Here is a 15,287-nt window from a genome sequence, read left to right on the forward strand (position 1 = left end):
TTTCTGATACGAGTGAAAAGCCTTTTAACACGTTTTATCTGCCAGTAAAGAAACAGCACCTCACGCGCTTCGTTTCAAACCATGCGACATAACAATATGGGAGGAGATAGTCTAATTAGACTCGATTTAAAGCTTGTGATAGGCGGAGAGCCACGGGGGGTGGGGATATTTAAATAAAGCAATAGTTTAAAGTGCCTTGTAGTGAGCGCGTGCATGTAGTTCACTGTGGTGTACATGGATCTGTTACTGTCTGGATTTAAATACTGAATAATATCAAGATAAAGCAATCAATGCTGGAGGAATCATGATTATTCGGCTACACTGAGTCTTTTTGAGGCTTTGATCGTCCGTATTTTCATTAGACTTTCGTGTGTAAAGATGGATTATAACCCTTTAATGGCTCCTCCGGTTCCGCCACACAAGCCGCCGTGCAGCCGGACATCAGGCTCCCAGGAGCGGCTGCTGAAGTGTGTGCTGCTCGGGGACGGAGCTGTGGGCAAGACGAGCCTGGTGGTCAGTTACACCACTAACGGATATCCCACCAGATACGTGCCGACTGCCTTCGATAACTTCTCCGGTAAGGAAACGTGTGGTTATGACATGAGGGATGTTATAAAGCAGGTGTTGGGATGTGAATGTAGAATATGCGTGTTACAAAGTGACACTGACTCAAATTTGGTTTAGTTTCATTTATCAGCAGTTCTCCTTAATGAAGAGCCCACAACAATTACAGTGAACATGTTGGCCTTAAATCTGTCTGTCTGTCTGTCTGTCTGTCTGTCTGTCTGTCTGTCTGTCTATTTACCTGTCTGTCTGTCTATCTGTCTATCTATTTGTCTGTCTGTCTATCTGTCTATCTATTTATCTGTCTGTCTGTCTGTCTGTCTGTCTGTATCTATCTATTTATCTGTCTGTCTGTCTGTCTGTCTATCTGTATCTATCTATTTATCTGTCTGTCTGTCTGTCTGTCTGTCTGTGTCTATCTATTTATCTGTCTGTCTGTCTGTGTCTGTATGTCTATCTGTCTGTCTGTCTGTCTGTGTCTGTATGTCTATCTGTCTGTCTGTCTGTCTGTCTTTCTGTGTCTGTCTGTCTATGCAATGTATTGTATGTAATGTATATATAACATTAAAGACTATTCAATACTATTAATATAAGAAATAGTTAATTTTCTCCTTAATTTGAGCAAAATTGCAATTCAGATAAACTGAAGAGTGCTGCACGATTAAAATACTTTCAATCATTTAACACTTTGAATTGTTTTGGCTTTTCATGATGGAAAGTTCAAGAATAAGTTGCTCAGTTTGATTGCTTTTAATATCTGAACAGTGGCAGTGTTTTTTTTTTTTTTGTTTCTTTGTTTCTTTGTCTTTTTTACCTTTAATGGGTGCAGAAAGTTTGTGACCCCGAGCATTAAGAGTGATGTAATTGTCCAGGACTTCAAACCAGATCTGACATCTCGAAACTGCGTCACTTGTGCAATAGCACAGGTGGCACTTCAGAGGGAAAAGGGCACAATCAAAGGCAGATCAGATGACGGGGATTTGAGCACAATTACACAATGCAGCCTGCCAACTGAGAAAGCCGGCGGGTTTTACTTTGTATCTGTAGGAAAAGTCTCTTTGTGTGTGTAGGCAGTTCACCAGGTTGAATATTTCCTTAGCTGAGCTATTGCAGAAAGTTCGAGCACACTGGATTTTACTGGGTCAGGTGAATCAGTGCATGCAAATCTCTCTCTGTCTGTGTGTGTGTGTGTGTGTGTGTGTGTCTGTCAATGGGATGCAAATTTGCCTCACCTCTTTTTCTTTTCCTCTCTGTCTCTCTATTGCAGCAGTGGTACAAGTTGATGGACAGCCATTACGACTGCAACTTTGTGACACGGCTGGACAGGTAAAGACATCTCCACTGCCCTTTGTATTCAAACACACTGATGTGTGCATCATATCTTCAGACAATTCAGACTGTTCAGACATTTCAGACAGGAGCACTGCTCAGTGATTCCCTCAGACTTCACCTGAATGTATGTGCACCCTCCCTGTCTGGGGCAGACTTGTTCATGAAGGGAGTGCAGTGTTTTACCTATAGACACTTCAGGGCTGTCAAGGCCACAGAAAGGATGGTTCATAAGCACTGACTGCTAGTGAAACCTGGAGAAGCAGTGTACTTTCCAACTGACCCCGAACAGACTCTGTAATACTATTCACATTCTCGGAGAAAAAGGAACTAAACAAGAATTTTAAGGTACATTGGTGTGGTTAATGTTAATGGCATGTCCTTGAAATTCTATAGTGTGTGTTTCAAAACCTAGAAGATCTACTGATGCACATATTTTAGAATATATTTTCCTAGGCTTTGCCTTCGAGAACACATTTCTGTTGTTCCTTGTTGGTGCAATCTCCTAACTTTTTCTAGCTCAGGAGTACAGAATGTGGAGGGTATATAAAATGGTTGACAAGTGATTAAGGGCAAGAGTAATTAAGGTAATTAAAATAGATTAGAGAGCACACCGTATTGTGTGGCAAGCACAGAGACATGGGGGGGGGGGGGGCTTTTCAGCTGTCCCCATTCTTCTCTCTACCTTTCTGTATATGAGCTGTACAGGCTTAGAAGAAGAAATGTTCAACCACCAGTTTTGCCTCCAGGCTCAGTTCCTCGTGCCAGGTTTATGCCTTTACTACCTTTATGCCTTTTTTCCACTGCATTAAATCTCTTCATTTGCAGTCTTGAAACTATCTCACTCTGCAAACAGTTTTTCTTTTGTGTGATGTATGGGTTAACCAATAAAAGGCTCTGCCCTCTAATACAGTACAGTAAAGGAAGGCAAGCTTTAGCAAACACGGTTGGCAGATAAGAACTTTTACATTCTCAGGTATCAGGAAAAGGAAAGGTGAGGAAAGGGGGAAAAAAACGAAAGTGCGGATGCAGAAAATCAAAGATACTATTAATGGTGTCCTAAAAAACAATGTGTCCTCCTTAATAAGATTACTTCATATGTTAGTTCAGGTAAGTCCACCAAAACCAGTTTGTGCAAGATGATTTATATAAATGGCGGCATTTCAGATCGGAAAGCGAAGGGTTAAGCACTTTTGTCAGAGCCAGGCTAAGTCGGTGTTCTTAAAGATTTAAGAGTCCCTGTTGTTTAAAGCTTTGTGGACCTATAGTGTTAATTTACTTGATTGGCACGGTATAAAGGAAAGGTGTAGGGTGTGCCAGAGCTGCACGCCTTGGCAGAGGTTTAAAAGACTTGCTGCTTGAACACCGTGTTCTTGTGGGAGGTTTCAGGTTTTGCCAACTTGATAGGTTAGAGTTAACTGGTTCTGCAATTTCTAAAACGTGCTGTTGATGGATATATTTAATAGATTTACAATTCCAACATAGGTTTTAGGATTACATCAGAATCGTGAGGTTGCTACAGTTTTTCTGAAACCTTGTCAATAGAACATGTAAAGATTTGTATGGGAAAACTGTGGGAAAGTTTTAAACCAAATTAAATTAAAGACATCTTTACAGCACCTGTCTCTGTTTCTGTATTAAATATTAGACAGATCATTTTATATTTACCTTGACTTTGAAACTCAGATTATATAAATATACAAAGCAGAAATGCCCCCAAATTTGCATATCCCACCCGTTTTCCTGACACATTGATGTTGCATGGCTTGAGTAATCGCTACAGAAAAAATGACCACTGAAGTATATTTTCATATATTAGATATAGTCACACTTTTTACAATAGAGTTATATTAATTTCTCATGATTTGTCTTTCTCTCAGGATGAGTTTGATAAGCTGAGGCACTTCTGCTACTCCCGCACAGATGTTCTGCTCCTCTGCTTCAGCGTGGTTAGTCCCGCTTCCTTCCAGAACGTGTATGAGAAATGGGTGCCTGAGATCCGTCGGCGGTGTCCGCTCACCCCTGTCCTGCTGGTGGGTACGCAGTGCGACCTACGCCAGGATGTCAAGGTGCTGATCGAGCTAGCCAGGCGCCGTGAACAGCCTGTACCTGAGCTGGATGCCCGTGCCCTCGCTGACAAGATTGGCGCCGTGACATATGTAGAGTGCTCAGCTCTGACGCAGAAAAACCTTAAAGATGTGTTTGACGCTGCCATCTCTGCTGGCCTGCGCCAGTCTGAGAGACGCGCCAGACGGGAACGCAAGGTTCTCAGTACAGCCGATAAGATGAAGATGCTGTCCAAGGCCTGGTGGAAGAAATATGTGTGTATCCAATAACACGAGCCAAGCTGTGAGTCATCGACGCACATGGACAAAGTGACACAGACTCTTGACTCATTCAGTGCCTCAAGCAGATGGACTGATCAGGAGCTGCTCTCACAGAGGTGTGAGTGTAAAGTGTGTGTCTATGGAAAGCAGTGTGTAGTCAGCGAGATTATTTCACCAAAGTGAGGGCTGAAGCATTACTCGTATCAGCTTTAGCTATCAAGTCTCAGCGATAAGCTGTTTGAATAGTTACAGCTATCTCTGCCACTCTGAACTCTGGCCAGTTCCAAGAATAATTTAACTTGGAGCTAAAGCGAGTGTTGATCTCTTAAAAAAGAATCAAGACAAATTTTACGCTTCACTTTTTTTTGCCATTCAGTACGGTTGAAAAGTTTGGAATCCCTCAGAATAAATTACATTTGATTCAACATTCATTATTTTATGTGAAATATGTTTAGACCTGAGTAATAAACCAAACAAGCATTGAAGTATTTTAATCAATAAATGATGCATAATTGACAGCAGTGATGGATATTATAGCTGGGCGATATAGCAAAAATATATTATATCACTACAAAACTTTACAATATAGATCGATGTACAATTGTCTAATAAAATGGCAGCCAAATCTATAAGAGGATTATTAAGACACAAGTTTTTTGCATTATGGGTGATTACTATGGCAAATCACGGAGCAGGACATTATTATAAAATCGCCATGGTGTTCGCAATATTCTAAGGAAAGCGTATTAATATTATTATTATGTTTTATTACGACATTGACGCTGTCCTAGCGCCCTACAACAATGTTTAGCGTCAAGATTTGATTGTTTTTGATCCTAATACTAGAATTTCCACATAATATCCACATCTTTTTTTATATGAATTTTATTAATAAGAAACTCAATAATGTAGTCTCAATAATCATTTACAATTCTAGTCACATTTCAGGACAAATTTTCTTTTTCTTTTTTTTTCATAAACAATGAAAACCTTTAAAGTTCCATAGCGCTAACGTCAAAGACGAATCATTTTATCCATGTATCTGAGGTGATTTCAAACTTTTGGATGGTAGTGTACAGCATCAAGTGCACAAATAATTCTATTTATGTCTGTTAAATGTGTGAATGAATGTGTTGTTTTGTTTTATGTAACTGTATTCACTTGCATTTCAACACTGGATCTCTGAGCTGTTTTCATTGTGTTTATATATATTACTTTTTGCTTAGTATCACACTATGAACCCCTAAACTTCTTTACTGCACATCTTTGAGCTCATGGAACCATGATGTCAGCTTTACACCTTTACTGATTTGACAGCTGTTACTGTTAATTGCCACTCAGTCAAGACTTCTGGGAGTGTTAAGTGCTTCTCATGTGACAAAACATTGTAGTGTTGAGAATATGTTTCGTTTCAGTCACCTCATCAGCATATAGGACGTTAGCCGGGAACATTTTTACTGATCACTCAAACTATCAGTTCTTCTCTAATGTCAAGGAAAATGTATCAGGTGTTTTATTGCATTTATTTCATAATTTATTTTTGCAGGTATCTTCACTAAATCTTTGATGACTGGATCAGGTTTATTTGACCAGCACCAGACTATTTGTCATGGTTCTGTCACCTCAGTTTCATGGTCATGGTCGTGCTCTTGGGTGGTTTATTGGTTAACACGCTGGCTTTAACATTTGTCATTGTGGTACAACAGGCTTTAATGCTCAGTGAGGTATTGTGACGTGTGACCAGCCTAAATATGCAGTTCCCATGTTGCATTTTCTCACTTTGGTCTAAATGTAATTGTGTTGGTTATCCGATGAATGGGACATGTTTGCTTCTTATTATTCAGAAGCCATTTATTTTCTCTATGAAATGTTTGAAGACCTATAGCAATAAACCGTACAGCAAAGATTTATCAAACAGTTAAAATGACATTGACTGTGCTTAGTTTGTACAGTATATGTGTCAGTGCCATAATTTTATCACTATAAATCCAAGTAGATTTATACATTTTTATAACTATGTAATTCTTTCTGTTCGTGTATGATCACACCCTATGGTACACATTTCAGTTATGGTTTATTATGGCAAATAAACTTGCTTCTTTGAACTAAAATTGAAAATGACATCTTTTTTTAAACTTTGTGTTCAACCCTGAAATCTTTTTTTTATAATGATCTTATATAAGATTAAGATTATATAATCTATTATATTTATAATCTATATATTATTAGATTATATTATATAAGATTATATAATCAATCTCAAACATCTCTACTGGAGGCTGTTATAAATAGTAAAAATGACATTTTTTTTTGTTCTCAGAAAACAAACCTTTATAAGTTTGTTATATTGAAACGAGTGGCCCGTACCCAGCCCCTGCATTGTCTGACTGTCTGACGGAGCGTTAATTTAAGACGACTACGTGGCTAGCACTTCCATTGTGATTATGTCTACACCAGCAATTTCGGGGCTTTGTTTTGTCTGAGTCAAAAGCCAATTGCAGAGGAGAACAACTTAAAACAATATAGTGTGTATTTTCTCAAGGCCAAACAAAGATGCAGGAAAATCTTAATGAATGCTTTTCATAAGCAAGCGAGCCATTTTTATATGAACTGCTTTTGCTTAGTTAGCAATCCAATTGCAGTAAAAATCTCTAATAAGAATTTAGCATTATGAAATAGAAATGATTTGTAAAGCATCCAGAGATACCCACCGTAACCAATATTCAAATATCTTTGAGGAGTATTCCAACATTTTTTCAAAGTAACCTCTATACGATATTTGTAGTGTATATGTGATTACTACAAACAGGAGATGCTTCGATTTATGCTGAACCGTTCAAGAGTTCAAGTTCATGTAGAGAGTAAAGGGATTTTTACAAGGGATACAATAATCACTTGTCCCCCGTTCATTTTTTTTAGTGAGAGGCAGATGGGCAGGAGAAGCGACACAGGCAGAGGGACAGATGGGCTCAACCTCAAGAAACCATTACACATGTACAAGAGATTTTCTTGTTTTTACAGTAGCATAAAATGTTCAGCTGTTTCAGCTAGAAATTATAGATCTAGATTTACAATTTAAAGCTAGATTTATAAATTAGTTGTAACAGAAACTAAGTAAGCACATCCACACTGTTTTATTGTTTAAATTGGAGAATTAATTAGAAAGATTTTCATATATGTCAAAAGCTCCAGGTAATGTTCACACAGTTACTGTAGGAAAAAGTCGTTTTCATGAACATCTGTCTCTAGTACATTTGTATATATTTAGTATATATCTCTTTGTATATGTAACAGCATGTAATCCATCCTTAGCACTGATGTTACCTCTAGTAATTCTTGCTGTCACAGCCTGGATTGAAGAAATCAAGTTCTTCAGAGTCACGTTGATCTCACAGAGTGGATTTGTATAGGTGAATTTAGGATTAGTCTGCATTTTCGTAGGCATGACGTGAATGTGATGTGTCTAGAATTGTTAGTAAGATTAGGGCCAGCAGTAAGTGGGTCACATGTGTGAAGCTCTGCTCCTGAAACAAATCTGGTTTCAAATGATACAGCGCTCAATGTGGCTTTCCTCTTAGACGCACATCATGTCTGGGTTTGGTTTCACAACACATGGTCACAGTTTTGAGGGTACAGCGGTTTCACGCCGTTATTTTTTTCAGAAACAAACACGGCTATACAAGGGACAGGTGGTGTCCTCCACTCCTCCCATCCCTAAGGGACAATAACACAGCCTTTGACCTACAGTCTGTCTCATTACACTGGTTTATTACTGGACAGTATTGCAAGCTAACTAGTCTCTTACTAGTCTGTGTTCTATCTGATTAAGTCACTGCTTTGATGTCTCATTGCATTGATAGAAAAAAGTTGCAGAACTGTTACAGTGTTTATGCTCATTGTGTTCACAGGACAACCACATAAGGTTTACGGTTAACAAAACCTCTCTGTAAATGCTCTGCAACTATTGGATGGCGTGTGAGACATGTTCTTGCTTCATCCTAAGTGAGTATGCAGACTGCTTCGTGTTTTGTGACCATACAAGGGTTGGTGTGCATGTGCATTTTGTGTGTGTGTCTTTATGTAAGTATTCATGTATGTTTCTGTGTGTAGCTTTGATATGTACATTACTCTTACAGAAAACATGCATTCTCTTACAAGCAGTTGATTTTTACTCTTTTCTCTTCTCACGTTTTTCTCTCAGCCTATCTTTCCATGTAAGTATATACACATTTTGATATAAGTATTTTGCCATATTAAGCTAATCATTAACAGACTTAAAATAATCATGTCATGTCATGCTGCATGCTTTTATGCAAACCTTGCTCTTCCTTTTTTTTTTATACACTTTCTCTTTATTACCCTTTCTCTCTTTCTAAACCTCCGGTGGAACTGTTGGCTTTTCTGTCCTCGTTGTTTGACAGCCAAAAACGAGCTGTCTTTTATCTCTCAGATGATGGAAGATAGAACATCAACTTCTGCCAAGATCTCATGCCATCAAAGCATTCTCCTCTGTTTGTAAATCAGATAGACAGTCAACACATCAAGTTTAGAGAGATCATGTACAGTTTCACATGTACAAATCTGCACAGGAGAAACATAAACGGCTTTCATAGACCAGGTCTGAGACTGTATTGAAGTCTTTTAAGACAAACAAGCCAATCAGCAGGCAAATCTTTGCCAAAAGCTAAGGACCACAAAAGATGCAAAGAACCCATGAATTGAGTCATTTATATATTTTCTTTGTATGATCTGACCATATTTTAATTTCATTCAATTCAGTTTTATTTGTATAGAACTTTTAACAATAGACACTATCACAAAGCAGCTTTACTGAAATCCGGATCTAGATGTAGATTTATATCCCTAAATGGCTGAGGATTGTGGGATTATAAATCAGTACTCTGCTACAATTGATATATTGTAAAGTCGGTAAGTGGGTTATAAAGATGTTCATTTTGTGTATTGTATTTTTTTGTGTGACTAAAGCAGCTGCTTTTATGTCTTTTTATCTGTAAAAGTTTACTTGTCCGTCATAGGGAAATGTAGAAAACGTTTACTTATACTAATATAGTTCATTTAAAAGTGTTGTAAGTGTAAATGTTGTTATAATATATTTGTAAGGACAATTTAACTCTCATGGTCAAGAGCATGGAGTTATCCCAGCCTGATCTACATAACACATATGTGTGAACTTCACAGCAGTTAAACCTTATTCTGATAACTGGTGCTTGTTCTTCATGTTGATCCAGACATTAGACATGGCTTCCCCTAATACTTCCTGGTGCTAACTGGACTATCTCTCTGAACCAACCATTAACTGACACACACAAAATACTGTAAGTACATACATATACATTATATACAAATCCTGGGCCCAAACTGGCACTGTGTATTTTTGTATTCGCAGCATGCTGAATTACCTTTTTATATCTATTTCTATTACAAGAGTGTCCTAATCTGAACCTTTCTGACAAATTTAGAATAGAGAATATGTCATACATTTGCATTAGGATATAAAATAATTAAAAACCACACTGTCTGGGAATCCTCATAGCCGGCTTTAAAACCACTTTTTTCCAGAGTTTAATGCATTTGATAAATGTGGAGTATTCTGGGGAACGATTGCCGGTCAACAGAAAATTATGGAAATAGGGTATACACAACATGTCAAACCTTGAGGAACATGGACTAAAACTGTACAAGACCACAATGAGTTCCACTCATTTTAGCTGGGCACTGGGTACAGACTCGCCAAACCTGGGTAGTTAAAGATTGGAAAAAGACCTGGCAGTGTTTACATAAAAGAAACACCAAGAGAACACTTGGTAATACAGGAGAATCTCTAGTTGTCTGATTGTTCCCAACTGTTCCTAACAACATGACACATTTAATAAACTATCCTTTATTGAGTAAACTATCCTTGAAAGTGCACAACACATTCACAAATTAACCTTTGTGTGAAGCATGCCTGAATTTGTCCATTTTCCTCTTTTACTCTTATGGCCATTCAATACTTTTACCTTTAGCCTAATTTACCCTTCATTTGGCCTCAACATAGCTTCACCACACAATCTTTAGAAATTATCCACCATGCAAAGCTTCAACAATGTCCTTTTCTTTTCTCATCTCCTCTTTGATTCCTGAACTAACAGATCCAGTGCTCTTTTAACAGCCATTACATCCACAGCCAGTGGCTTAACTTGTGCAATGCCCTGTGGTAAACTTCCACAGAGGCCTTGTTTGCTTATACAGGTCAAACGTGCAGGTGAAATGTGCTGACTGATTGATGAAAGGGTTGCCAGCTCCTCCTATTGCTGTTAAACCAAATTAAGCTTTGTGTTTTTGTGTGTGCACATGTACAAAGTCTCCACAGCAGGACTCTATGACGAAGACTGAAATGCCACAAAACGAGCAAGCTAATCGTTTCCACTTACAGCCCATTATAAGAGGGGAAGGCATTAGTTAGCTGTGTGCATTGTCAGGTTAAGAAGTGCCATGCCTCGATAGGGGTCGGTGCTAACTGACCCCACTGCACTGCCCTGTTCAAACGCCTTTGAAACTTGAGGACAGAGCTTGTGTCCTCTGACCTCATTGCTGAACCTCCCAAGGACAAACCCTACACTCCCCCCTGGACAGGATGCTCCCTGTCCGTTAGCATGTCTGTGGTCAGAGACGCAGTCCAGACTTCATGTCTGTTTTAAGCCATTGGGACCCAATTGAAAGGAAAAGGGGGTAGTTAAGGAAAGACTGGAGAGTCTGTTTACGTTTAAAGGGGCAGTTTTTCTGGCCTTTATTTGAAAGAAAACCTACATAGGGTAAAAGTAACATTTTCACAACATGCCTTCAGGGATATGTGTTGCACATGTGCACTATTAAGTCAGAGTTAAGCTACCGGCTGTGAAAATTAAGGTCTAAACCATGATTCAAAGTCTTTAATTATGTTTTTTTTTACATTGTACTGAACCCTTACTTATTATGCTGTTATTATTAATTAAATTTCTAATTAACAATTTTGATGATGATTACATTTTTCTCTTTTTGTCACATATCTCCTCAAAGTACATTTATCTTTCAGTGACTTTCACTGTATGGGAAAAAAGACAGGACTTTTCTTTTGACTTATGACTGGCATCATCTCACTCATGGTCATTGCATGTTAGAAATGTGTGTGCTTGTATGTTTCTCAGTAAATATGTTTTTTTTTCCAAGTGTGATTCAGTTGACTGATTGTGCAGTGCTTTAGCACCATTATAAATGAAGTATGTTTTTTGTCTCTATGCTTTTGTCCTAAACTCCCCCTCTCCATAATCCTCCCACGTTTTAGTTTTAGGCTCTGAATGTTGCTAGTCATTGACAGAGAAGTACTTAGAAAATAATTCACTTGTCCCCTTGTTGTGCAGTTATATGAGTGTCTGGTGCAAATCTATATCTCCCATTCGCTTTTCGTTGCCCACTTGTTCTTTGACGGTGGGCCAAAGCTTAAAAATATTTACAGAAACAAAGATTCTAAAGCACTGGTACAGCTGCATTGTGTTTTGTGCTACAAAAGGTATTCATTCACATTTTCATATTGTACTGTCAATCTGAATTTACTATGTACTTTTATATTCTGAAGATGAATTAGGGGAGTCCTTGAATCATTTCCTAGCTTCCTGACGGACATGAGAAAAGTTTCACAGAGAGGCCCTTAAGCATATTTTATTTTCCTTTTATGTTATAGTCATTCTGTTTGCAACTAAGCTAAAGCTGTGGGTTGATCTCTTTTGTCAGATTATCCCCATCTCTCCTTTTCTAGAAAACAATGATTAGTGTGGGTCACATAGGTCAGGTGAAACCTCACAGAGGGATGAGACGTGAGCAGAGAGAGAGAGAGAGAGAGAGAGAGAGAGAGAGAGAGAGAGAGAGAGAGAGAGAGAGAGAGAGAGAGAGAGAGAGAGAGAGAGAGAGAGAGAGAGAGAGAGAGAGAGAGAGAGAGAGAGAGAGAGAGAGAGAGAGCTTTCTAGCTTTCTATGGGCTATACAATAATTTACAATAGAAGAACATTGGACTTTCCCTTTGCTGTGTTTCACTTGGATTTAAATTTAGCAAGCAGGAAAGAACTTTATGTGACTGTAAAGACTTTTATCAGTGTGCTAGACTTGTACTCTGTAGCTAGGTGATAAACTCAACATTTATTTGCAGTATTTCTGATAGATGTGTTTGAAATACAATATTGTATATAAATAATACTTTCATCATTTAAAGTGATGCTTTGTCATCTCTTTAAAATATTAACACTTAGGCTTTTTTCTGGTGAATTTTTGAATATTAAAACTAAGAAAACATTTCTTCAAGATTCTTAAAGAATACATTAACCCATCTCAGGAAACTTCATTTCATTGCTTTTATTGCTCTTAAATGAGAAACAGCATTGATTTTTTTTCTTATCATAAAAACTATCTAGCGGTCAGCTAGCGCCTAGGATAACACAATAATTTACTTTGAGATGTACCTGAGATTCAAGCTCACAACCTTCCAATCATTAGCCAAACACCTTAACTGCTAAGCTATCACATCCTCGTGTGCTATTTGAAATGAATACTGATATTCTGATCTATCGTCTCATTTTCATCATTCATTTACTGTAAATAATTTAATCTAAATAATTTACTGTATATACACTAAATTATTTAAATTAAATTATTTACAGTAAATGAATCTACAACCTGCACAACATTGGGAGTTGACACTTTACCTATGTTTAAAATATCTCTTTTCTTTACTTTCCATACATGTAAATGTAATATCAGTGAGACAAAAATAACACCCCAATCATGAAATCATCCACAACGACTTAATGCCTTACTGAATCTTTAAAGAGGAAGTGGAGACTTAATTGTTGTTTTTTTTATTGTCATCTTTTTCTTTTTTACCCATTATGTTGCAAAATCCATCACTTTTTCTACTGTGGTTTAAAATAATTATCTTTAACAGTAATTACTTTTTATTAGGTATACATTTTTTCAACTATTCAGTTAGACGCTAGTTAGTTTGCAAAAATGCTCTGATTTTGTCGCAGTGCTAAGCTCTTTTGCTTAGACATCTGCATTAGAAAGTTCTAGTGCAATAATATTTAAGAAAGCAATAAGAAAGTATACTTGTTTGATTGATTCATTCATTCATTTATTTATTAACCTAGTGAATTTAGCATTAGCACAAGCAAGTAAATACCAGAATGTTAACATCAGCTGAAGTGATAGTAGCAATTTTATACATTCCTCTATTACTTTATCAGAATCAGAATCAGAAAGATTATATATACAATATATTATATATGCAATAAATATAATATTATATATACACACACATATATTATATTATATTATATTATATTATATTATATACTGTATATGAAAATACATATTGGTGTAATTTTGCCACACATGAGTTATAATATGTCCAAGATATCATGCCCAATTCACATGACGTTAGAGAATCTGATGTGTCCCTGTGGAATTAAGGGAAAAAATACTGATTAGATGAAGGAAGATGGTATTTAAACGTGCCTTTATTTGAAAAAGAAATGACTTTGTTCTAGCTGAATTGGCTTTACAGGCTCAATAGGAAGTGTTCTTTTTTCCAAAATTTTACAGTGATTAACTTTGGGTGAGGTATTCAAAAAAAACTGTTTTCACAACATAAAGGTGAAGTTCAATTAGTGCCGTTTAAGCATGTGTAAGTGGTGATGACGCTAATGCTTGCTATTATAATTTGCCTCTTGCTCAAAGGCACAGTGAGGAAGAAGGGGTGTGTTGACGTGTTCACATCGTGTTCTTGCCTGTATGGGCTGTACTTTTCTATGAGTAAGTAGAATAGTAATATGGATAACTATTAACTGTTGGTTAGAGAAAAACGGATGTGGAAAGACTAAGAATGAGTAGGAATGCTGGTTAAACAAACAGCAAAGGGTTTCATACTCTCCCTTTTACCCCGTCTTGTAATTAGCCTCATTAGCGAGGAACTTCCTTCTATGAGAAGGTATGTTGACCTTGGCCTTTCACATGTGGCCCATAGCTGTGTAAAGAGACTCGACTGCAAACAAATGAGTCTTCCATGAGATAATGTGCGCCGTGTGTGTCCGTTCCCACTCTTATGTAAAACATGTAATTACCCTGGATCTACTTCATCAACTTAAAATTCTATATTGAGTGTTTTGTAAAGTACACTAATGAAGATTGTGAATTCTGTAGCTCCTTCACAATCACAGGATCTGGCCCACACATATAACTCCTCAGGTTTTAGTATAGCAGGCTTCTGAATCAGGTTTCAATGGTTTGTTTAGGCTGTCTTTTATGGCAATGTCTCTTAGATTGCTAGCTATCTGTAGATGACCATTAGACTTTCTTTACAAGCCTGACCGACAAAAGCAGGTTCAGACATTGTCCCAGGAGTGCATATTCAGCCTTATTTTTTTCTATTTACAACCTCTCTCTCTCTCTCTCTCTCTCTCTCTCTCTCTCTCTCTCTCTCTCTCTCTCTATCTATCTATCTATCTATCTCTCTATCTATCTCTTTTCTTTGATTTGTAACTTAAGTCAGCATCTCCAAACTGCTCCATCAGCTGTATTTTTATTTGCTTTATGGTTTTACAGTTAGATATATGACTGAAATTATAGTTTCCTCTGCCATATGCCTGAGTAGATAGATAGATAGATAGATAGATAGATAGATAGATAGATAGATAGATAGATAGATAGATAGATAGATAGATAGATAGATAGATAGATAGATAGATAACAGGCTGTTGTTATTTGATAATTATATTCAGATCATGAAGTCTTTAGCAGAGATAGATCTACAATATCTCTGATGAATGATTTATGGATTCCTACAGTAATCATATCTGTCATCACGTTATTCAGGAATATGATTTTCTTTTTTTGTCATAGTGATAGATATATTGTAAATATCTACCTAGCAACTGAGTTGTACTTTAGCAGCTTATATATAGACACAACTGCCTTGTTTGGTTTGTGTACATGGTCATATTCCTTTTTCAAATAGCTGATCTAATGCAGTGTCTATAAA

General features: G+C 37.2%; 1 protein-coding gene across 2 annotated transcripts; it reads left to right on the top strand.

Moving 5' to 3' along the window:
- The first annotated feature begins 185 nt into the window (after positions 1–185).
- rhoub (ras homolog family member Ub) lies at positions 186–5,389 on the top strand. 2 transcript variants are annotated; one of them, XM_047820857.1, is made up of 3 exons: positions 186–577; positions 1,835–1,890; positions 3,774–5,389. In XM_047820857.1, exons 1-3 carry the CDS (start codon positions 379–381, stop codon positions 4,227–4,229), a joined length of 711 nt encoding a protein of 236 aa, XP_047676813.1. In that variant the 5' UTR covers positions 186–378; the 3' UTR covers positions 4,230–5,389. The 2 variants fall into 2 exon arrangements, with proteins under 2 accessions (XP_047676813.1, XP_027003850.1); XM_027148049.2 differs by having other exon boundaries at positions 190–577; positions 1,832–1,890.
- Positions 5,390–15,287: the final 9,898 nt, after the last annotated feature.

The sequence above is a fragment of the Tachysurus fulvidraco genome, chromosome 11 (genome assembly GCF_022655615.1).
Source record: "Tachysurus fulvidraco isolate hzauxx_2018 chromosome 11, HZAU_PFXX_2.0, whole genome shotgun sequence".
In the NCBI taxonomy this organism is placed as follows: Eukaryota; Metazoa; Chordata; class Actinopteri; order Siluriformes; family Bagridae; genus Tachysurus; species Tachysurus fulvidraco.

What these genes read in the sequence shown, in the direction of transcription:
- rhoub (XM_027148049.2), top strand. Translation starts at nt 379, where the DNA reads ATGGATTATAACCCTTTAATGGCTCCTCCGGTTCCGCCACACAAGCCG. An exon ending in TGCCTTCGATAACTTCTCCG is followed by an intron (nt 578 to 1,831) that starts GTAAGGAAACGT and finishes TCTCTATTGCAG; the next exon opens with CAGTGGTACAAGTTGATGGA. An exon ending in TTTGTGACACGGCTGGACAG is followed by an intron (nt 1,891 to 3,773) that starts GTAAAGACATCT and finishes TCTTTCTCTCAG; the next exon opens with GATGAGTTTGATAAGCTGAG.